Raw genomic sequence first — 23,071 nt, 5'->3', positions numbered from 1 at the left:
CTATAATGATCTTGCGAACAAGATTTTATTCATCTGCTTTAGGGATTGAGTTCTGGATTCAGGACTGTCTTTGGGAGTTAATTTTTATGCATGTGTATGTTCACCTGCAAGTTTGAGGATTTCAACGGGACAAATTGGTATGTCATGGAGGAAATTGTTTAGCAGAGTCAAGGAGGACGAATATTCTTCAGCAACCTTCAATATGAGATAGAGCTGACTTGAAGGGAGATACTGATATACTTATTTATATTTCCAATTATTTTGGAAAGTGGAAGTCAACAAATTGTTTTAGATATCCCCCGAATAAATCATGCTATACTTATCTACAATGTCGAGAGGGCTCATCTATTCCAATTGTCAAACTAATTTATGGAGTTTCAATCTACTGTTATATCACAAATTAGGGTGGTAGTGGTGTTTTCGAACATGTCAATGCCTTCTTTCGTGCTGTAGGACCTGCGCGGAACAAGTTTAAGCCATTTTGAATGAGAAAAATGGTTATCTAACCCTATTGTGTTCGTATACCTTTATGTCCCCAGTTTAGAGAGAATGATCTCAGTTGGAATGTTAGACACCACGACACAAGATCCTTGATGGTTTGACTGGCAGTGCATGTCTGATATTACGGATATGGGATCTAGATGACTGGCTTACAGAGAGTAGCAAAGCAGGGTTGTTGAAGCGCTGGATCTTCTTCGATGGAGGGTGGCGTTTGACCATATATCATCTCACAACTCATGTCCTCAAAGTCTGCAAATCTCATACGCAGTGGTTAAATTAGCAGTTACTTCAAAGAATTCACCCGTACGCGACAACGTTACAGACTACGAAAGACATCTTTAAGTTTAGAGACGGGAATAGAAGGTGGTTGAAGATATCGTAGACGTACTCTCACATTAGTGTGCGTGGGCGAAGAGAGCAACAATTATCAAATTTAGCTGTGCACCAAAAATGCCCTAAAATTTGATGCTCTTGTAGCTAGTAGACTGATACTGGTATGAGCAGGATGAGCTTTGTGTGATTGGATTTAGAGACATACTTGGAGTCATGGTGAGTGGCACTCCAAGCGAGTTTGTGAAGAAATCTTGCGTGGGAATTTTGCACAGATTGACGCACATTCCCACACAGTTGCTACTCTCCAGGTACCTTTCACCAATGACACCAGCAATTACCTCAGAAGTAAGAGACTTGTAGCATGTAACAGATGATGCTAAAAAGAAATCGTGGTCATAGCGTGATTGACATTCAACTAATGCTTGATCGACATACCTGCACTTCTTAATCAGCACTCCACTCTTTTGCATAGTGCCATTCACCTCCACTTCCTTGACCTGTTAATTGTCAGGAAGAGTATGAACCCAAATATCACAAAGGCTTGAGAACTTAATTACGGTCATCACTCTATGTGTACGGCTTATGAATCGCAGCAAATTGACTTCAGCACACATCGAACCCATGGCCACAATCTGAATTAATTTTATGGCTAGTTTAATGTAGTTACCTCACAAGGCCCCACCAGCCACTCCGCATACAGGGTTGCAGCTGCAAACGTCTCAGCAGTCTTTTGATTGTTGGGGAGAAATCTCCTTATCTATGCACAGGAATACATCATGTGTCAGTGGAAACCCCAATGGGAACGCACATCTGTGACGTCGTTAATAACAATCAGCACTTCCAAGGCTTTGAAGCTCTCGAACTGTAGGATTGCTTGATGATAAGTGGCACGATATTGAGGCTAATAATCGGCGACCTAATCTGGTACAAGAATTCATCTGTTATCTTAGTGAGAAGTGTTTTACAATTTTGAGAAGCCAGGGCGGGATTGCGGAGTGGAGAACTCGCATTGACGACGCACGCTGCAGCAGAGGACTACGAGTTTCCATCACCTTGCGTGTGAGCTCCACAAACCCATCGTAGCCCTTCTTGGTTGTGGAAACCCCTGTCAATTTCATGCACACAGTTATGAACTCATCCCTAAAATCCACCCACCTGAACCACTGACTAGGCATGTCAAAGACTACCTGCTTTCTTTTCAAAGAATGAAAATTGCATTGTGACAACACCAGAGCCGTCAAAACTATGAGAACTAAAATTCAGTGCAACTCTTGATAATGATCAGTGCACCTGTGACGTTGCCCAACCGACGCATGCATATGCTAAGAATCGTGTTATCCAGCCACGAATCTTTATAATGAGTTTTCTTTCCCATGGGAGCCGGCTTCCCAGATGGCTCCGCCATTCTACACCGAACCATGTTCACGCCATCCGGTCTATGCCGTCGTGGCTGCTTTAATTCTAGATGCGAGGCAAAGGGGATCCTTGTCGCCCCTCCGCGGAGCGCCTCTAGCTGTAGCAACATTTCGTCGAATTGGAGACACCTCAGTCTGACCCTCTCAAGGAAGAAACGCAGCGATCAACAGGTCTTCAGATCCTCAGGGTCAATTCTTTCATTGCACAGTTTACGTTTCTGAAGATGATTCTTCTCTGCTTCTTCAAAGCATCACCACCCACAACTAGTCAGACTAATCGTCCAATTGCCTGCCACCTATTCAACATCAGCAGTTTTTTGACTCATTCCCAACAACTGATCAACCCACAAAAGTTTCAATCTTCCATGTTCCACTTCCACGTGAGATCCACAAACTAACCTCATACCCACAGCATGTTTCATTTCAGATACCTAAACCAGGACGCCACTTCGCAACACCTCCATCCGATCAGAACTCAAATTTAACCATCACAACACCAACTACGAACCACCAAAGTTTTCAACACTCATGAGCTCAAATCTCAACCAGACACAAAACCACAACCACCCTCGAACAATCCGATAGGCGATCGCACTAAATCCTCACAAAGACAACCCACCAGGGAACGAACTAACAACATACCAGAGCTGGAATGAAGACGACAACAACAACAGCACGCGGTGAGCAAGACATGGACGGGATCGAGACTCGCAAGCAGCTGTTCCACAGAAAACATAAACAATGCGCGTTCATTTACTCGCGGAGTCACGGCATTAATGGGTGCATTTTTTTCTACGGTGACAACGGTGGGGGTGATCATGACGACTAGTAGGGAGCGATTGCGGGCGGTTGCTTGCGGTCCGTGAGGCGAAGAGTAGGAGGAGGAAGAGAGCGGGCGACGACGCGACGCGATGATGCGCGACGGTTGCTCTTGGGGAGGCGTAGACGCCTCCACCACGGCCTGGCACCTCGCACGGCCCGGATCAGTCCCGGGCCCACGTGGACGCCACTCTAATCGTTGCTTCGGCCACGCCAGTCGCCGGCGTTGCGTGTCGCCGCCAGCGCTGGCGTAAAGAGCCCCCTGGCTAGTATTAGTGCACTTGTAGACTTCACTCCACCCGCTAGTGTGGGTATATCTACGTTTTCTGAAGATTTTTGTCTTGTGCTTGTGGGGCTTCATGGTGTCTAGGGTTGGTTTGAAGTGTATGGATTTTTTTTTTTTTTTTTTAGTTTTATTTATTGATTATTATTATTATTATTATTATTTTTTGGCTATGTGGATATTTTTCATGTTCTCTTGTCCTTGCTTTTACATTGCAACCACACTATTCATTTTCATTTAAAAAATTTCTATTCTATATGATTTTAATGTGGTTGCTTGTATAGAAACTTATAGTTAATGTAATGAATAAGTGGTGGGAATATGTTGTGAATTTCTTGGAAAAGAAATGTGAATGTTGATGTTGGAGAATTAGCAGTGGTGCATTAAGAGGGATATGCTAATGTTTATTTCCTATGCCATTCATACTATAAACTTTGTTTATAGAGTAACATGTTAAAGCAATAGGATTTTGTATTCTTCTAGAGGAGGTAGAATTTAATTGTTAAAACTCATAGAGATTATTTTTTTAAAATAGTATCACAATAATAAATTTAGAATAAAGAAATATCATGGATTTTTTGTAAAGTGATCATAATTTAGTTAAAATCCATGGATTGAAGTTCTTGATATCAATTAGAAAGATGTCCACAAATAAATACATGTGTTTTTTTTTAAAAAAAAAAATATATGTAAGATATAACATTGCATTTGATATCAAAAGTATGAATAGTATAAATATTGTAAATATTCTAATTATAAAAAATAATATGTGTGTATGTGTGTGTATATATATATATAAGAAAATGTTAAAATGATCCACCCATTTACTAAATCAATCCATCTTGTTGTGGGACCAAGGGAGAACAAGAGGGATTAAGATGAGAGTTGGAAGTGGAGGGAGGGGAATGATGGGGCTTGGGATGAAGAAGATTGAAAACGGAAGGAATGGAGGCTGAGAACAAGGAGAGTTGGAATGAGGGCCATGATTGAATGATGGTTTTTGGAGATGATCCATTTTTCTAATAATTGTTACCATAGAATGGATCAATTTAGTAAATAGATGGGACATTTTAACATTTTATTATTATTATTCTATATATATATATATATATATATATATATATCATATTTCTATTGTATGTTTGTTTGTGTGTGTATTTTATAATTTGTTTATGTATGGATATTTTATTTTTATTTTTTATGTCTTATTATTAAATCTAATGTTGTTATGTAAAATTTATTCATAGAAATTTTTATAAAATTTATTATTATTATTGATGCATCATAAAAAGAAAAGAAAAGAAAATATTTTTTTATTTTTATTTTTATAGAAGCTATTCTGTGTATTTAAAAACTTTCATTTAGAAGGCAATAATAACAAAAGTTTATGTAAGAAGACTATATATATATATATATATATATACATACATACACATACATACAAAGACTACTAAACCAAGATTTTAAACAAGTGATATTATACTTGGGAATATATTATATTCAAATACGTATATTTAAGTATATACATGTATGTATATACATACACATATATACAAATCTATATATATATATATATATAAACATAATTTTATAATCATAGTTAAAAATAATTGAACTACTTTCAGAATTTTAAATTTTTTAGAATGTTACAAATCTATATATATGTATATATATATATATATATATCATTGAATTGCATTTGCAAAAATACTTAATTGCATACAAATATTGTTGCAAATTCTCTTAATTGGAAGAATTAATATCAATATGATGAAATGAAAATTTTGAATACAAAGACTTCTTAATATCTTAAAGTTGATCCAATTATCATCAAATAAAAGCTGAAATCTAGCACAATTAAAAAATTAAAAATTAAAAATTAATGTGGATTTATTTATAAAGCAAAGATTATTTTTACAAAAAGTATAATATTAAAAGAATAATTTTTTTAAAAAGAATTAAAACTAAGAAAGAAATTAATTTATCATTGATACTACTTCAATTGCTCTAAACAAAAATTGCCTTTATTATGTGCAATAATTAATTATTTAAAGCATCTAATTTTGAAATTTTAGTAGTAAAGTTTTATTTCATTTATTTTAATGTCTCATCGAAACCATCAAGAAACTTACAGAACAGATAGAATATTTAGAATTATTAATTAATTGATTAATTATATATTTTTTAATTTTCCAATAAAAGAAAATTATTTATATTATTCATGAAGGATCTTTAGGTGTTTATATGTATTTCTTTTCAATCTAAAGATTCTTTGATTATAAAATTATTCAAATAAATCATTAAATCCAAGAATCAAAGATCCAATTATTTTAGCCATACTTATGCTACAATCTAATCATGCATAAATTTATATTTCTATGCTTTCAAATAATGTATCAAATAATATAGCATATATTACAAGACAAAAGAGTTGAAAAGACTCAATATACATTCTTAAGTAATAATTTAATAATATAGAAATTCATTTAGAATTTGATGTTTTTATCCTAAGTTTTTCTATTTCTACCCAACCTTGTATTGCACCCACTATAACATTGTTATTGTTTTGTTATCCATTGTATTTATGCAGTAACTTTACTTGGGCATTTCAGAAGGAAAATTTGTGCTCTCTCAAGACCCATGTCCAAAGAATTGTAGTAAGGATACACATATTGGATCTTCCTACCAAAAACAATCCCCACCATATTGGATTACACTGCTGACAAGAACAAAGGATTGCTCCATTAAAGCATCAATCAAAGCAAAATCACTTTAGAGCATGTCACAAAACAAAAACAACAATAATAACAATGTGGTGGATGCAACACAATGCTAGATAGAAATAATAAAACTCTAGGTGGAAATATCAATTTTCATACATGTAATAAATTGATATTTAACAATTTGCTTTTGTTTATCAAAAATTTGAAAGTTATTTTTTTAAATCTACATATGTACATATATATATCTAATAAAGAATTAGAAAAATAAATTTATGTAAATATTATATTAAAAATAGAATTTATTCTTCTTACTATTAATATTTTGACTTTTTAGACCTTTGAACAATCTTAATGCATCCAAGTTTTAAATAATCTCACTTCATTAAATAACAGTTTTATATATCTTTTTACTTAAGTGTCTTTCTATATATATATATATATATATATTTATTATTAGATACTTGTTTTTAATAAGTCATATGAACTTATTTTTTAGAAATTTGAAGTACTTAAATTTAAAAGATTTTTATAGAGAAACTATAATACATACAATATTCATGTAATATAAACTTATATGCATATGTGTATTGATTTTTTTATATCAATTATGTTTTTAGACATAAGTAAAAATTGAATTACATACTTGATTAAATGAAGGAATGAGTTTACTTATATGATTAAAATAAATTATCATTGACATAAGATTCTTAAAATCTCAACATAAAGAATATTTTTAATCAATTAAAAACTTTATGAACAAGAGTTTTATCAACAAACATGATTGTTTTTATGAGTCAAATAGTAGTGGATAGCAACCCTTTCAACACATAATGTTATATTCATATGATGATAAAAAAATTAATAACTAGCTAATTACTGATAAAATATGGATATCAACACCCAAAATGTAGATGTTTCTATTGTCACCCTTCATTAAAAGTTTCAACATGTAATTTCAATAGCACTCAGGTTTTAAGATTCATCATATAACATAAAAGCTAGTATGACAGTTTTAGAGCAAAAATGAAAAAACAATTTAACTTAATCAAAACAAAACAAGAAACAAAATCTATTTATGAAACACATGCATATCTTTTGGCATAAGGCCAGTGAGCATATTCAAATAAATTGTTCTTAAATTTTTAGGGTTTCATATGGATTTTGTGTAAAGCTTGTTATACTTCAAATTTATAGGATTCCAATGGATCAAATGTGAAGTAAAACGAGCTTTACACAAAACAACAAAGTGAATGTGAAGAAAGATAATACAACTAACCTAAATTCTTAGATTGCCATAGCACCTGTAATTCTAATTAGTACGTTTATACTTCATCCCCAGAGCTCTCACCAAACCCGCACAAATTGATTAAGCCACTGAATGCTTGTCAACAATTCCACGACCCCCAAATCAGACTTATCACAAAGCTATGTGTGATCTTTCTGCTTATCTACGAGCGAGGTTTCAAGCAAGCGAAGTATTAGTAAAGATTTCTTATGAAAATTTTCATAAAAGGTTCTCAGATTCAGTGAAACCACCATCATCGAAATGGGCACTAGCTTGTTGCCAAGAGTTAGATAGATCGTGCTTTGCAATGACCTTGCGAGCACAATCATCGTAAAAGCAGAAGCAGCAATGGTAAATCTTCATGATCCGAATGTGCCATTTGGATTTCATGCTGCTATTGTAATTGTTATAATATGGTCACTAATGGCTTAATTTGGTGCTGAAGATTTAGCTGATGAACACGCTTACTCAGAGAACATAAACGAATTCAGAGATGTTTTTCACACGGTAACGAATCATCGGTTTGGATACAAAAAAGGGAAAGAAGATCTGAGTTATCACGATCATAAGCTAATTTTAATAAGCAGGTTAATCATTTCCTAGTAATGGCAAGCTATCAGAGCTTACAGGCTGTACCGAATTGAGTCGGCTGCAAAATAGCCCCATCGTTTCTGATCACCACACATGGTAAATTTATGTCAACTAATATGGAAACTTACTTCTTCTCTTGTTCGGCTAAGCTTGCAGCGTACGATGGAGGAGGCCTAATGACAATGCTCCTCTTCCATTCCCTGTCAAGCTTCCTTGACTCCCGAAGTCCAACTCCTCTTTCGATTTCCCTCTCCCGCTTCACAGTTAACATCCTCGCAATCTGTCATCATCCAACCATGAAGTTCGAAATTCAAATTTTCAGTAGGATGCATAAGGATTCGCGTAACGCACTGCGTACCACGTAAGGCTTCAGGGGTCTGTAGACAAACAAAACGAATGCTGCAAACAAATGAAATTTCCAGCGGCGACTGTGCAAAACCTATCCTCCTGGTAGTGAAGGGTTCTAAGAAATTGAGCAAAATACGAAGATGGAGGAACTTCTCGCAATATTACTCTGAACACCCCACCCGCCATTCCCCACAAGGATAGTAGCAGAAAAAGAAAATGCACTTCCTAATCTCCACAATGCATAGCAAACGGCAGAATTCCCCATCACGTACGTTTTTGTGAATGCGACGAAACTCGCTGCTCTTGTACTCCTGCCGGGTGGCCTGCTTGGTCCGCAACAAGAAGAGCTCTCCCTTCAAGTCCACAACGGTCTGGTTGATGTCCTCGTCGCTCATCTTCCGAATAGCCACAAGCTCCTCCTCGCGCTTCGCCATGTCCACGACCAGCGGCACTCCATGTCGGACAGCTCTGCGCGCTTGAGGGACCGACGCGGACAGCGATTTCAATCCAGGGCAGAAGAACGGCGACACGGAAACTGATGCGACTCGGGAAGAAGCGGCAGTGTGGGCAGTGCAGGCGGAGAGGGAAGACGCGGAGACGCAGGCCACAGCGCGACCCACATCAGCGACGCAGGCCATGGCTTGAGAAATTGTACGCAACTCCCCAAGAGAGCACAATTGAAGTAGGATTAGCGAGGAAGAGAAACTACAATGCTGCTGCTGCTGCAGATTGATCGACAACGAAGAAGAAGAAGACAAACACATTCGAGAGTGAGCTCCGCGACTGTGAAGAAGCTGGCCCTGCCTCTGGGTCTTTGCCGTTGCTTCAGGATAAGGCTCCCTCTTCCACCACCACGATGGCGCGCCGTCGCAGTTTTCAGTTGGTCGCCGTCGTGACGTGTAGACAAGTACCGTCAACAGCGTGGTGAGTGGAATATTACCGTCGCCGTTTGACGATGGTCTCTGTGGCGATTTGTGGGCTGTCGCAGTCACTTTTTTTTGTCAGGATTAGTGTACTTTTAACATTGATGTTTCATGATATGAAGCAATGCATTGGAATAAATGATATTTTGAGTGGTTTGTTTGTACTTGGATGCAGAAAAATTTCACTAGTTTTGCATGAGATTCTGGTGGATGTGTATGTATCTGTATATACATATTGCAGATATGTTCTGTTGTTTTGTACAAACATTGAGTGTTGTGGCAATGCATTGTTGTTAATATTTTACCTACAGCATGCTTTTTGACAGTACAACCTAAATGAAACTGTATTCATTCTCAGTAATTTAATATTGATATTAAAATTGTAGTTACAAGAATCACTGTAATTTTGTTGCAATTAAGTCTGTAATTAAAATAAAATAAAATAATTGTAAGAGTGATATTTTTTACAAATCAATTGGATTTTAGAAAAGAGCAATATCCAACACCTTGTCAAATATTAAAAATTATATATTTATACTATAATTTTTTTAACATTAACGATGTTTAAACGTTTAATGTACTTTTAAAATTTGTAAAAGAAACATTATCCAAAGTGAAAAGATCCCAAAAATGATCATTAAAGAAAAGTGTGCTTTTTAGATTACATTTAGAGGGCGCAACTTTGGTCTAATTCAATTAATTGTGACATTTCTTTACAATTCTAATCTACTAAAAAATGCATAAAATTGAAAATTTAATTATCAATTAATTTTCTGAAGTGATAATAATAATTGAGGATAAAATATAATTTTTTATATATGCATACCAATAATTTAAAACAAAATATTATTTAGATTTTTTTTCATCAAGTTATCAACTATATTAATTTTGCCACTGTTAACTTTATTCTTATATCTCAATAAATTAGGCTTACAAATTACATTTTCTTTATAAAACCCTTCCATTACTAATCTGTTTTGGGTACTTAAAATTTTGAGATCTTGAAGATCCTTGTTATCTTTTTCTTTATTTAATTTTGTTTCACACTGCCTTTTCAGGAGAAAATGAAAGTAATTAGAATATAGACATGTAACTATAATGAATATTAACATGTGGCCTTACTAGAAAGCTTTTACTTTGCAAATGATAGATCTACATCAAAAACGTCCTTCAAGTTGCGAAAGTAGAACAACAAAAATGACTTCATGTAAATAAAGAAAGAAGGAAAGAAAGTGGTGGTAATAGTAATCAACAATTAAAACTCTGTAAATAAATTCAATTTTCTTAGAATTTTTAATTTTTTTATAATTTAAATTCTAGTATAAATGTTTTATAGCTACATGTTTTATATTGCAATATTTTACACTAAGAAAAACTTTCCATTTATTTAACAATATTTTAAAATAAAATATCCTATTTTTATTATAAATATAAACAATGAATATCAACACTAAGATTTTTTAGCTTTTCAAATCAACATTGGATTTTTATTTTATTATTATTTTTATTTTATTTTTTGAAACTTTATAACAAAAATAATTAAAATTAATTTCTAAATTTGTCATGATGAATTTTCTATTTGTAGAATTATTATTGTAGAATTGATTAAATTTTTAGTTATTTCATTTAAATGTGTAATAGAATAAATCCTAAGTATTTTTCTATATTCTAAAACTATTTAGCTAAGTATAGTACCAAATGACTTTGTTTTTTTTAAAAAGAGTTTCTTTAATCTAAATCTATGTAATCTATATTTAAATAAATGATATAATCATGTGTTTAGTCTAAATAAAATCTAAATCTCAAAAAATTAAAATCATATATATATATATATATATATATATATATATTATAAACATCACTAATGAATTCAAAGATAGTATCAACCAAACTATTGATAGTATCATACCTTAATGTTTTTTTTATATTTATAAGAAACATATCATGTATAACTAAAGATCTTTAATAAAATATTTTTCATATTAAATTGTAATAATGAATATCTTTTGAATTTTTCATCTATATTGTATTTTCAATTTATTTGATGGTTTCCATATAATATTGTATCTTTTAATTTGTGCAAATATGGTAGGTACACATATAATAATAGAAAAAATAGAAATATGAGTATTAAAGAAAATATCATTTTATTTAAATTAAAAAATTATTATAAAAAATAAAATTATTAATAAAATAAGTATAAAACATCAAAAATTATAGTATACTAAAAAAAATTTAATAAAAAAAGTTGAATATTATACATATTATCAGAAATTCCTAATTATTGAGTTTTAATTTTATGAAGTTAATAAATTTTCATGGTCCGAAAAAATTCTTAATTGAACATGTAAAAATAAAATAAGTGTCTTCTGTATTATAATGCTGAGTTTATTCATTTGTTTATATGTTGCCATAGTGTATACTATTAGTTGTGAGAAGGTAAGAACATCTAAATATATGTATATAATACATGGGTTAATCATGACTACTTCTTCTACAATACATACATACATACATACATACATACATATATATATATATATATATATATATTACAAATCAAAACCATAAGATATATACAGTTGCATTTTATATGTATATTCAATTCTAGATAAGTTAAGTTTTTGAAGAATCCTGCAGTTTCCAAAGGACGTAAACTTACATCAAAGAAGTGTCCACTTAGTAGCAGAAAGTAAAAATCCATGGTGCTGAAATTAGATCTCTTCGAGATCAAGATGCAGGATTTAAACGTTAGGTTTGAACACAACTGAATCAGAGAAAGATGAAGAAGGAAGAGAATGTGAACGTCACAAGCAATATTGTTTAACCTAGTAACAAATAACGTGGAAATCAACAAATATCACAGATAAGAAATAGATAGACAGTAGCTTTAATAAAATAACTAAACACAATTTATTCCAATTTTTAATCTTTCATAAGTGTGTTTTATTTGCTTCTTTAGTTTTTGAATGGTGTTAATAAAATATGTATTGTTTCTAATGTAATTCATTAGTATTTATCAATAGATTTCTATAACATATTATCCCCATAGCAAAGTCCTGGCGCAACTTGCGACTTAAAACTTGCACTGAAAATTCCGCCGCAGCTTCCGACGCGGAGCTCTGTGACTTTTTCCACCGCCAGCGTAAACGAGACACGTCAATTTATCGACAAGAACCCAAATTTACCGCCAGGTCCACATCGGTTACTAAACCCCCATCCCCCTGATCTGCTGACATTGCCTCTTAAACCTCACACTGCGTCTGTATCTGAGTCTGACCATAAAGCGGAACCTGATTTCATTTCGTCTACTGGTGTTTCTAGCAATCTGCTTCGAGGTTGCAGTTCTCGTCATATCTCGCGAGTGAATTGATACTGTACAAGATCTGCTAGTTGACATGGCAATGAGGTACTGCCTGTAACTTCTCGTCATGCATCCTGCTTAACTGTGAATTCAGGAGTGTCTGTGCTGGGTGCCGCAGCTCGGTGAGTTGACTCTGTGTTTATAGGGGTGAACGTGTGTTGCCCTGTAGATGCTTGGATTTTGTTGAGATGAGAACGGTTTCGGTGACTTATGGGTGTGGATTCGGCATTAGGTGGTGGTCAAAAAATACGGTGGCGGTTGTGACGGGAAGCAACAAGGGACTTGGCCGCGCCATTGTTTTGGAGCTCGCGAGGAATGGCGTTACGGTTGTGTCCACGGCGCGAGATACTGCGAGAGGGCTTGCAGCTGTCGAGTCTCAGGTGAAGGCGGAGCCGGAACTGAAGGATCTTATTCATTTTCACCCACTGGATGTCACCGTCGAAAAATCCGTGACGCAATTGGCGTCTTATTTGCAAAACAACTACGGCGGTGTTGATATACTGGTGAGCATTTTTGGCTCATCTCCTACCAATTGAGTATTTACTTTGACTACTGGAAATTTTCACTGGATTGTTGGTGATGATGCTGAGGTCACTTCAATTTTACTTGTTTTGTTTTTCCGCTTGCACTAAGATTGGTGTTGATTGACAGATAAACAATGCAGCGGTACAGAAGTTCTCGGAAGAGTATGACGATGCGGTCGAAACAATTGAAGCGAATTATTTCGGCGCGAGGAGAGTCACCGATAATCTCTTGCCACTGTTGAGAGCTTCGCCTTTCGGGGCTCGCATTGTCATGGTCTCGTAGCAAGTCGGTCAAATGGAGAATTTTGATCACAATGAGTACTTGAAGGCGAAGATCCACGAAGCGGTGGGGCAGAAAGACGAAAGTATTGTCGTTGCCCTTGCGGTGAAGTATTTGGAGGATGTGAAAGCGGGGCGGGCGAAGGAGGAGAATTGGGGGAAGAATCTTCACCAGTACAGAGAGTCGAAGCTTTTTATGAACGCCTACACCCGTGTCTTGGCGGCGAAGACGTCGAGCAAACTCGAACATCAGAAGATTTTTGTGAACGCCGTGTGCCCCGGAGCAATGAAGACGGACTTTTTGGAGGAGTTTAAGTAGAAAGTTGGCGAAGCTACAGCGCAGGGGTATATCGCCGCAGCGCGGTGGACGCCAGTGGAAGATGCGGCACAAGCGTCAGTGTCGCTTGCCCTCCTGCCTGTGGAAGAGTATCCTCATGGGAAGTTTTTTGTTAGGAAAATTGAAGAAAGATCATGGTGATCAAGCTCCGCTATGATTACACCAATTACGTCATTCAGTGAACACCCTCGTGAAAACTAGGTATCATACTTCTAAAATCTCAAGGCATTAGTACTGCACAATTACGAAACACTTTAACTTGCAATATCATTAACGTGATGATTCTTATATTCATTCCTGTAGTTCCGGTTTGAAGTCACTGTGCACGGACTTGGTTTGTATATCTCCAAGGCCTTCGAAATTATTCCTGCAGCACTATAATCTAATTCGGCAATAGCAAGCCTGCACTCATTGTGTTATGTCTTATAAAATCCAATCTTTTTTTTCTGTTCTTAACAGCCACACCAATTAACTGTAGTGCCTACATCACTGAATAATCAACGGACACCACAACCGTATAGAATTGAGCTGCACGGTCCACAAAGACAGTGACCAATTGCTGACTTTTAAGACAGTTACACATGTGCGGAAAGTAGTAGTACAGTACACCTTTTGCAAACTTAAAAACTGCTCGTATACACATTGAAACAGCACCCCACCAGTATTTGCACGATCCTGATACGAGCGACTCCTGACATTCAAACGCCACATGGATCCCATGCACCAGCCGATCTCGCAAACAGTGAAAAGAGGACAAGTGGAAAAAACATCCGTCTCTCAACAAACTCTCACATCCATGTAGCAGTTAACGAAGGCCAAAACTCCGATTGTGAACACACTTCCGACAGTGCCAACATGAACCACCACTTTTGAAATTGCAGAGTGGTAGCTACATCAAAGCATTGTGGCGACATCGCCTGGTCGTCACACGACCCAAATTGGGAAAACGTGAGAGTTGTCGGTTGTTGAACGGATTACAGTGCAGCAAACGTTTAAATTCATACTACAAACCAGCAGAACTGTTTCACAAGCTTCTGCTACATTACAGTTTGTGACAACAGGGATCTAAGAGGAGCAGAAAAATCTTTCAGAAGTGGTCGTTCAAAATAACAACACTTTACATGATGTCAATAAATCTATGACTCATCCGGCCTTAGCCTCTCTCACATTCTCCACAAATATTTACAAAAGAAAACCGCATATGCCAATATTTATGCCAGCTGCAAAGGCAAAATTACCAAAAATTTCAATTCAAGATAACTGCATCTTCATTCAGATACCACGACCGCTAAAAGCTGACAGCCGTGTACCATCAAGCACGGTTGACAAAGTAACTGCTTCTATACATGGTAGCTCAGGTGGCATAAAGTCTAGAAAAGTTCTACAGATATCATACATAAACAAAGGACTTCAATAGCAGCTCGAATTCAATCACACGCTCAACAAGTTCTGCTAAGTGTGAAGGTCTATTTTTATAACCTGTGCCCGAGCGTGCTACAAACTGCATGACGCTTCCCATAAGGATTACAAAAATTAACCTAACCAGATGTCACTCAGATCAAAACCGGCCTTCTTAGCCACAGTTTGGAGGCGATGTCTCTTAGGTATGTCCAAAGTCTTCGTTGAAAGACGCCGCTCGACCACCTCCCACCAGGCCCGCTCTTACTGGAATCTGGGTAGCTGCAAACGATTTGTTCCGCGGTTCGCAACAACAAGACCTTGCACTCATTGTTAACATTCTTCCCTGTAAAGTCGCATCGCCAGCCTAGCACATTACCAATCCCCAAAAACCCACGCCACAACAAGCAGAGCGTGATTAACCGCATCTGCTTATCGGCAACCACATTTCCAACGCACGTAGCTATGTCGAAATTCAGGCGAAACCCAACTCGACGGCGAACCTCTTAAACGTAAGGGAACTGAGGACGGACTACCTCGCGCATTTAACGCCAACACAGAGCCGGTGTTGGACGCAGCTTGCTAGAGGGGCAGGCGAAAGAGCTGCCCGAAAGCAGGAAGCACAGGCTTTGGACGCTGTGAGCACGCAAGCAAGGTCTTCAAGAAGGTCACCGTCGCCGTTGCCGCAGTACCGTGAGCGAGTCTTTGCAACGTAATACTTCGCAAACACGAGAATGCGAGCGTTGTAAGACTCCTTGCTGCAAAAGACGTCGGAAAAAAGAAAAAGAAAAACACGGCCAAAAGTCTTGCACTGCACCGCTGATGCACACACAATCCATATCCCCAACATGACAAATCCAAGCCTTTACAGGGAGGAGGTTGACAATTGTTGCGTAATCCCTTGCATGGCCCTCCACTCTGCAACTTGCGCCAAGGATTTCAAGTTGCACATTACAACAGTATCAGCAAACATGTGAGTCTCCTCCCTCGTGTTACCATCTGGTACATCAACAACATAAGACTCTAACACTGTGGTAGTCTGCCTGCCATTTACCTCCTGCTCATGAAGCGTGGTCACGGACCGATAATTCTGCAGACGATGGCCTCCCTTCAACACCCTAAAACTAAAAACATGCTTCTCATCGTCAAGGATTTCCAACCGTTCTATACTGGAAGTGGCTGGAACACCCGACACCAGAAACACTTCTCTGATACTCCCAACCCCACCATCGCCCACTGTCAAGATACAAGCTTGTATAAACTTCTTGTAAATCTGTGGACTGCCAAACGACCTCACAATGGACCACACAACCTCTATGGGTGCATGGATCTGCTGCATCAATATAGAACCACACTGGTTCAGTTCTACTGTCTGCGAATGGAGTGCGTACGCGTGCTCCTCCTCACAAGTGAAAAACCCACGTACATCGTTATGCCCAATATCAAACCTCATAATGCTCAACCTGGTTGATAAATACAAGGACGTACGCACTCTACGACGCCCAAAGTCCTACACCCAACTCTCCAAAACTAATCCTGGTTCGAATTCTGAAACACAATTAGTTCTTCGACGAAAGAGAGAGCGCGAAAGAAGGGGGGAGGGGAGAAATAGACAGACAGCCAAACAGAGCGAGAGCAGTCAATCCACGCTAAGACAGTCGCAATCTAAGACCTCCAAACACAGTCACTTCGACAAAGATCAAGCAAACAAGCATCTATAGACAGCGTCTTCCAGCTCCTGCAAGGCTCTGCACAATAGGTGATGGATCACACCAAAGGTCTGAGACATCCAATTAGTCACACGACACCCCTCCGCAACTGAGACAACACAATGGCATCGAAGCCCCGTGAAATTAGCTTCCCGAGAGTGGCGTGCGTGTCGCACCTCCCGGTACAGTTTGTCAGACTCCCTCAATCAGCCGTTGCCTTCAATTGCGGCCCCTGAGCGTTCTAGTAGATTCTAGAACTGCGAAACGCAGATTCTCGAGATGCTAGATCCGAAGGTTGTCTCGAGAACGGCGAGCAGTGAGTAGTTGTAGTGAGCTCTTACCTCCTCATCCAAAATTCGCTTTAAAATACCCCCCAATATAATACTATAAACTACAAAGGTGTCCTTCATCTTCTCATGTAGTTGGGACACTTTACACTTTCGTATAGCAGTTATAGGCAAATACATGCATTTGATTACATTGGTAGCAATAGCAGAACTGGTAATATTATGTGCCATTTCATTCACAACTTTTTGTGTACATTGGTTGTTTTAATAGTTTAAAAGTAAGACATTTCAATGCAGATGAGATGTGGATGAATTGTAAATCACGAGTAACAACATTTCCATTACTAAGCAAATCTGAAGGTCAATCATTCTTGGGGACTAATTTAAAGACTTCAGGTAATGTTTTAAAAATTGTCCTACATTATTCAAAAGCTTCCCAATTTTCTGTGTGTATGTGTTGACGTGTAACAACATGGATCTAAACAAAAATAGAAATGAAATGGCATTTCTGGTTTGTAGAGAAGCAGCTAATTTCAATGAAAAGTATTGATACATTAATGTCACATTGGTTATCGTTCAACAGAAGAGCACACCAGAGCCATGCCAGCACATACAGTGGTACTAATATTAATATTCTAAGTGGAAAATATTCTGGAAATAGCAACACAGTCAAGTATCAAGCCCAACCACAGCTTTTCCTAAAGTGCTAAAGAAGAATGAGGCAGCATAAATATATTGAAAAGTAAATGGTTGATATGATGTTAAATATATCAATTGACAATTGATTGAATAGCCATGAAAGCTCTAAGGCTCAGACCAATGTTGTCTTTTGTTAGTGCCAACAAGGATACAATTCCTGAATGCTCTGCACTCCCTTCAATCCAAGGTTTCCCATGTGTCAATGGCATGCCAACACATGGCATGCAAATTTGTTGGTTTGACAGGAAGAATCAATGCCTGTCTTTCCCAGCACTTGCATTTGCTTGTGCCACAAATTAACTTTTTCATCCAGTTGAAGAGCTTCAGTCAATGTAAAGGTGAGTTGTGTAGTATCTTTTTACACCTTTCGGACAAATCTCTGGGGAAAGAAGAGGAACATAAAGGGAAATGAGAAAAACAATACTAAATTGGAATATTCAATTTTTCTGTCACTGCAGTACTTAGTACCAAAGAGGCTTGGGAAGTTCTGTCCATGGTTATCCAAAAGGTCTATTTAGTATGATATTTTCACATCTTGCTTAGTATGTAACATGATTACCTGCCATTCATCTTAGCTCTTGTAAACTAGATTCAATGTGGCAAACATTGTGCTTTGAAAGTGGAGTAAGAAGTTGAACTTACCCATGTATCCCAGTGGGTGCACAACGTACAAGCCCACATGGGTAACATGCCTTCTAGCATCATGTGGATGAGGCCCACAACAGTTTTTACCCTGGATAAGCTCCAGAACACAACTTCATGCATTTCATCAAGTTTTGGAAATAACCAGGTGAAGGGGGCTGTATATGACCACAACAATTGAACAAGGATTAATTTGTGCAGACAAACAAAACACTAAAAATACAAATTGAAATTTTGCATCAGATTTGTCCCCATAAATAAACCAAGGCTGAAGCCAATGGTATCTGTGAAAGTTAGTGACAAAGTTCATCCCTGTCAAACGACTCTGGCTGCTAATTCAGAGGTCTTTTGAGTAAAAACCTCTGGCATTGAAATCTTAAAGAAAAAGATGTCTGCAACCAAGACACCCGATATGAGAGACAAGGAAGGGCATCACCACAGAATCTTCCACTTATTTGGATTGCAGCATACTCTAAAAAGCTACTCATTACCTACTTAAGAAGTCATGGCTGTTAGATATACTATCCTTCGACGGTCATAATTGGTAGTTACTATGTAACCCTAAGTTATTGAAACACTTTAGGCTTTTCAGCTTTGAGTTATTCCTGTAAAATGTTACAAGTTTTGTGTCCGACGACACATCATCAGCCCTAGGCAGTTATCAAATGAGTGCGCGAATAATTCACGGTGCATCTGGTGTGTAAATCTAAATGAACAAGACATTGGAGACTCTACCCTTAGTAGGTCCAAGTCAGCTTGTGGTTTCCGTGAGTAAGGAGTGTGCAGCGCATGCAAGCTTTTACGGGTAGGTGCCTGCAAGAAGTCAAAAATGATCACTTGGTTAATGGATAAGATCTGAATGTCACGAGACTCCAACAGCAAAAGCATTAGAGCCAGATTCGATGCTCTTCTGGGAGTTTTGGTAGAAATTATACAAAATAAACATCCAAGAATCGCTTACAGGTCGTGCGATCATTTAAAGCTTGTGACAAATGAGCTACCTGACTTACCCCAATGCACAAATTAGAAACCAAATGGTTTCGCCAAGGGATTCTAGTATCAAACATGCCTAGACATGGCACGTCACACATAGCAAACAAGGGTATAACATGCATTCAAGTTCCCGCAATGGACGTATTCAGGTGCAGCATGCAAAGAAGATAGTGTGCATTGACAAGAGGGATTACTACACTACCTGGATCAATGGCTTTTCAGAATTTCAGAACCTCGTCAAAACTCGATACCACATCCACGTTCCTAATAAACACTTGCCCACCGGAACAACCACATAAGACTATATATCCACGCCTAGAGCTCGCAGTTGGCCTTCGATGAGCTTGTCCCAATCCTTTTTCGCTTTAGGATTGGCAGGGCTTGGATGCATAATGTCTCCCACTTGAGCTCCAGGAGGAGCACACTCTTTTACTCTGTCACCTGCATATTTTCCTGCATCCCAACCAGCCCACCCATAAACTTCTTGAAAATAAATATCAGAAACTATAACAAGCCAAAATACGCTGCCCAGTTGTATTTACTTCATTAAGTCAGTACCATTAGCCCATACCTCTTTGCCCCCAGCGAGCACCGTTATCTGAGTAAAAACGCCGACACACTGAGACAATGAACTAAGAGTAATAGTGACAACATTATATTTGAGCAGAGCCTATGTAGTCGCAAAACTCTTGGAAAAGTGTCTAGAAATAAAGGCACTGACCTACACCAACAATTACACGGGGTTTCGTCACAGCAATGACACCTCGAAGAGCTTCATTACAAACACTTGTAATTGAAGCTTTCTCAGAGGGAGTCAACTTGTCTGGAGTACGGTTTCTGCAAAAGTTAACTAATAAAACTCAGCAACACAAAATACTCTTCGAACAAAACAGTGTCGAAACACATTATCACTCCAACTTATGGAGAAACCAGGATATTTGTAATCAGAATGAAACTCGAAATTCAGAGAGACTTCATCTAAAATTACAAAGACATGGAGCCTCAATTCTTAGATTTACCAAGCTAAATAGTTGTATGTGATGTCCAATAAGGGAAGCACACCCATTTCCTCATTTTCAATAACTGAAACATGACCCATAATGGTTCTTAATAACAAACTGAACCTTTGTTGATTGCGACTCCAAGGCTGTACGAAGGATATACTTACTTGCCAGAACTCTCTACAAACAAAAGGGGACAATAACTGTGGATCCAAAAGCGATCGAAAAATGCACTAGCTGTGCCGAAGCGAGCTTGTACCCAACTCCATACCCTTTGTCCACTCACCTGCTCACAACAACCATCCTTGGTTTTAACGAAAATTTGAAAGAAACAGTAGCGAGGCTTTCGATGGACCAATGCCTTGAAGTCAGGCCTATGTACATCAGCTACAACTCAGATGGATAAAACAAAACAAAATAAACTTCTCCACTACTCACTGGGCTGCACTAGATAATCGAAGACATTCCGATTTTAAAATGCGAGAAATTGATGGATGAAGATGGGGTCAGACCTCACGACGAGGACAGTTCAGGCCAATAACGGGCCGCTTTGGATGCATTTTTTCTGGAAATTCAACCTGCATTGCACCCTCAAATCCAGTCAACCATAACACCAGGTAGATGCAGTTTTTAATAAGAAATATAGGTTTCAAATACAAAAACATTAACCTATTACAATACTATTTACCTCGCTTGTTATATGAAGAAATTCACGAGCAAACACACTATCTCCAAAAGGCACTCCTGTCTTCACACCCACAATGATCAGATCAGGATGTCAGAAATCCTTCTAACGAAACTGGAGACGATCTTCAATATGATCATTGCAAAAAGTGCAAAAGAATCTGAGAAAGAAATCAGACCTGAGTCATTCCAAAGGGACCTGGGTTCATGCTCACAAGCAATACCTCTACTATCTTACCCCCTGTGATTCAAGCACCACACGTAAACAAGCACATGCAACTCCTTAGCCAGGGAAAAACAGGACATGAATGAACAGAATTAAAGCATCACCCCGCTAACAATGGGTAGAATAAGATATAGTTACATTTCGAAATAACGTACGAGGTTCGAATATCTACAAAAGAAACAAGTTGAATTTGAGGAGAATACCCACCATATTTTCGCACATACTCTTCGTGAGGTTTTCTTGCATACTCCAGTGGATTGTATCTGAAAAGCCAGGGCCGCAGCTTAGACATAACTCATTTAGGGTTGCTGCATACATCTCATCAGTAACATGTTATGTTCAAAAGCCTAACATGAGTGAAAATGTAAGGTGAAATTAGATCTTTAGCCAAAAGCCGAATTTCTGAGTATTAAAAAATCACAGAGCTGTACAAAAAGAAAAAAACATAAATAAAGAAAAAAAGGATAAAATATTTCGTGCTAAAACGGAGTAGAGAAAAGTACAGTAAAACCCAAAGCCCTAGAATATCAGGCTCCCTGACAGTAATCTAAATGAGATGGTACAAATTGGGAATCTTAAGACAGTTGGCTCCGAAACTAACAGAACCAAAGAAGAAAAACAATACTATATAATGTCGCACCGCTCTGAAAATATGAACACATGGAACAAAGACCTCCAAGATCATCTTACACAAATGCAACTGGCAGCCGAAACTTGAGAGGAGCAAGAGCCGCTACCATATCATCCACAACCTTCAACAGAGCGTCACATCCTCCCTGCAATCATGCGACCCATCTTGCTTTCAGCAGTAATAAACACATAAATAAAAAGTGGAAAATTTTCAAAAACACAACAGTGTAGTCAACCGGATTGCACATCACCAGCAAGCCGATTATTCATCCCCACAACTCAACTTCCCCGAGAACATGACACAACCATCACAAACCAATAACATTCACTGCCGCAAGACTGACCCCGCGCGTAGTTGATTTTCTTCCACCGATACTCTTACGCCTATAAGTCTTCGTGTCCTCTTCCTCATCGACAAGAGCTTGTCCTCCATCTCTCCTCTCGCCATTCTCATCCTGTCTCTCCTTCTTCGCCTTCTTCCCCCTTCTCGAATACCCTTCCAGCTTCTTCACCCCTCCCCCTCCACCCACATGACTAAACTCAAACTCGGTAAAATCGGGCTTCGAATCAACAACAAGTCCCGCCCCTTGCTTCCGTTTCCGAGTATAGGTAGCTATGAATTCCATCTTCAAACACGAACGACCCCTTCTCCCCCCCCCCCCCCCCCCCCCCCCAAAAAAAGAACACTACCTCACTCACTCACTCACAGTGAAACCAACTTACCCTCGACGAAGATGAAACTCATGAACAATGGATGCTACGTCCACCTCATTGCCGTGCCTCAAAGGAGAATCCAAAAGTGGTGAAACACAAATGCAATGACGCAATTCGTCCCTCGGGAACCAGAGTTGGGGCGAGCAATGCCGATCAAATGCAATGCCACACAGGAAGGAAGCACAGGGAAGAATGGATCTCCCGCTCTTCAAATGGGAAGGCTGTTCAAGAGTTCCGCCCACGGAGCTCCAAGTGAACACCCCTCTTGCGTGTAGGCCCAGCCGGATCCAGTTCTCTAACTCCCGGGCGGGTATATATCGGTTTTGGAATGGATATGCCACGGATAAGTTCCAGGTATATGTG

The 23,071-nt window shown here is 37.9% G+C and overlaps 4 protein-coding genes, 1 long non-coding RNA gene and 1 pseudogene across 12 annotated transcripts; 1 reads left to right on the top strand and 5 right to left on the bottom strand.

Annotated features, from left to right (window-relative positions):
• Positions 1–214: 214 nt before the first annotated feature.
• On the bottom strand, positions 215–3,145 carry LOC112286624 (beta-carotene isomerase D27, chloroplastic). 6 transcript variants are annotated; one of them, XM_024528680.3, is made up of 8 exons: positions 2,892–3,145; positions 2,125–2,490; positions 1,800–1,939; positions 1,502–1,591; positions 1,270–1,331; positions 1,040–1,146; positions 655–750; positions 215–456 (listed from the first exon to the last, which is right to left on the bottom strand). In XM_024528680.3, exons 2-8 carry the CDS (start codon positions 2,357–2,359, stop codon positions 401–403), a joined length of 786 nt encoding a protein of 261 aa, XP_024384448.1. In that variant the 5' UTR covers positions 2,360–2,490; positions 2,892–3,145; the 3' UTR covers positions 215–400. The 6 variants fall into 6 exon arrangements, with proteins under 6 accessions (XP_024384448.1, XP_024384452.1, XP_024384451.1 ...); XM_024528684.3 differs by having other exon boundaries at positions 2,125–2,487; positions 2,892–3,133; XM_024528683.3 differs by having other exon boundaries at positions 2,125–2,484; positions 2,892–3,133.
• Positions 3,146–7,837: 4,692 nt separating this feature from the next.
• Positions 7,838–9,074, bottom strand: LOC112286306 (large ribosomal subunit protein uL29c). The gene is made up of 2 exons (XM_024528056.3): positions 8,571–9,074; positions 7,838–8,230 (listed from the first exon to the last, which is right to left on the bottom strand). The coding sequence occupies exons 1-2, from the start codon at positions 9,060–9,062 to the stop codon at positions 8,075–8,077; spliced, it is 648 nt and encodes a 215-aa protein (XP_024383824.2). The 5' UTR covers positions 9,063–9,074; the 3' UTR covers positions 7,838–8,074.
• A 3,439-nt stretch (positions 9,075–12,513) lies between these two features.
• LOC112286304 (short-chain dehydrogenase/reductase 2-like) lies at positions 12,514–13,858 on the top strand (annotated as a pseudogene). The gene is made up of 3 exons (XR_016504908.1): positions 12,514–12,630; positions 12,818–13,088; positions 13,237–13,858. The product of XR_016504908.1 is annotated as a short-chain dehydrogenase/reductase 2-like (transcript).
• A 1,077-nt stretch (positions 13,859–14,935) lies between these two features.
• Positions 14,936–15,798, bottom strand: LOC149988389 (uncharacterized). The gene is made up of 2 exons (XR_016504815.1): positions 15,660–15,798; positions 14,936–15,490 (listed from the first exon to the last, which is right to left on the bottom strand). It is a non-coding gene; the product is annotated as an uncharacterized LOC149988389 (long non-coding RNA).
• Positions 14,936–17,008, bottom strand: LOC112287042 (uncharacterized). Its single transcript, XM_024529645.3, has 2 exons — positions 16,178–17,008; positions 14,936–16,041 (listed from the first exon to the last, which is right to left on the bottom strand). The coding sequence occupies exons 1-2, from the start codon at positions 16,574–16,576 to the stop codon at positions 15,706–15,708; spliced, it is 735 nt and encodes a 244-aa protein (XP_024385413.1). The 5' UTR covers positions 16,577–17,008; the 3' UTR covers positions 14,936–15,705.
• A 1,666-nt stretch (positions 17,009–18,674) lies between these two features.
• Positions 18,675–22,940, bottom strand: LOC112286263 (uncharacterized). 2 transcript variants are annotated; one of them, XM_090253242.1, is made up of 11 exons: positions 22,718–22,940; positions 22,339–22,514; positions 22,055–22,140; positions 21,572–21,627; positions 21,363–21,379; positions 21,143–21,202; positions 20,967–21,032; positions 20,622–20,740; positions 20,175–20,290; positions 19,656–19,906; positions 18,675–19,273 (listed from the first exon to the last, which is right to left on the bottom strand). In XM_090253242.1, the coding sequence occupies exons 1-10, from the start codon at positions 22,737–22,739 to the stop codon at positions 19,755–19,757; spliced, it is 870 nt and encodes a 289-aa protein (XP_090109368.1). In that variant the 5' UTR covers positions 22,740–22,940; the 3' UTR covers positions 18,675–19,273; positions 19,656–19,754. The 2 variants fall into 2 exon arrangements, with proteins under 2 accessions (XP_090109368.1, XP_073392436.1); XM_073536335.2 differs by having other exon boundaries at positions 21,318–21,379; positions 22,718–22,939.
• Between the last annotated feature and the right edge of the window lie 131 nt (positions 22,941–23,071).

The sequence above is a fragment of the Physcomitrium patens genome, chromosome 9, assembly GCF_059467195.1.
Source record: "Physcomitrium patens ecotype Gransden chromosome 9, ASM5946719v1, whole genome shotgun sequence".
Lineage (NCBI taxonomy): Eukaryota > Viridiplantae > Streptophyta > Bryopsida > Funariales > Funariaceae > Physcomitrium > Physcomitrium patens.
The sequence above is the reverse complement of the archived record's forward strand: the minus strand, read 5'-3'. Positions and strand labels throughout refer to the sequence as shown.

What these genes read in the sequence shown, in the direction of transcription:
- LOC112286624 (XM_024528680.3), bottom strand. Translation starts at nt 2,359, where the DNA reads ATGTTGCTACAGCTAGAGGCGCTCCGCGGAGGGGCGACAAGGATCCCC. An exon ending in TCGGTTGGGCAACGTCACAG is followed by an intron (nt 1,940 to 2,124) that starts GTGCACTGATCA and finishes TGAAATTGACAG; the next exon opens with GGGTTTCCACAACCAAGAAG. An exon ending in GGCTGGTGGGGCCTTGTGAG is followed by an intron (nt 1,332 to 1,501) that starts GTAACTACATTA and finishes GACAATTAACAG; the next exon opens with GTCAAGGAAGTGGAGGTGAA.
- LOC112286306 (XM_024528056.3), bottom strand. Translation starts at nt 9,062, where the DNA reads ATGTGTTTGTCTTCTTCTTCTTCGTTGTCGATCAATCTGCAGCAGCAG. An exon ending in TTCGTCGCATTCACAAAAAC is followed by an intron (nt 8,231 to 8,570) that starts GTACGTGATGGG and finishes GGATGATGACAG; the next exon opens with ATTGCGAGGATGTTAACTGT.
- LOC112287042 (XM_024529645.3), bottom strand. Translation starts at nt 16,576, where the DNA reads ATGAGGTTTGATATTGGGCATAACGATGTACGTGGGTTTTTCACTTGT. An exon ending in CCACGCTTCATGAGCAGGAG is followed by an intron (nt 16,042 to 16,177) that starts GTAAATGGCAGG and finishes CGCAAGTTGCAG; the next exon opens with AGTGGAGGGCCATGCAAGGG.
- LOC112286263 (XM_073536335.2), bottom strand. Translation starts at nt 22,739, where the DNA reads ATGAGTTTCATCTTCGTCGAGG. An exon ending in TTCTTCATATAACAAGCGAG is followed by an intron (nt 21,033 to 21,142) that starts GTAAATAGTATT and finishes GGTGCAATGCAG; the next exon opens with GTTGAATTTCCAGAAAAAAT. An exon ending in CCGTGTAATTGTTGGTGTAG is followed by an intron (nt 19,907 to 20,174) that starts GTCAGTGCCTTT and finishes GTTGGGATGCAG; the next exon opens with GAAAATATGCAGGTGACAGA.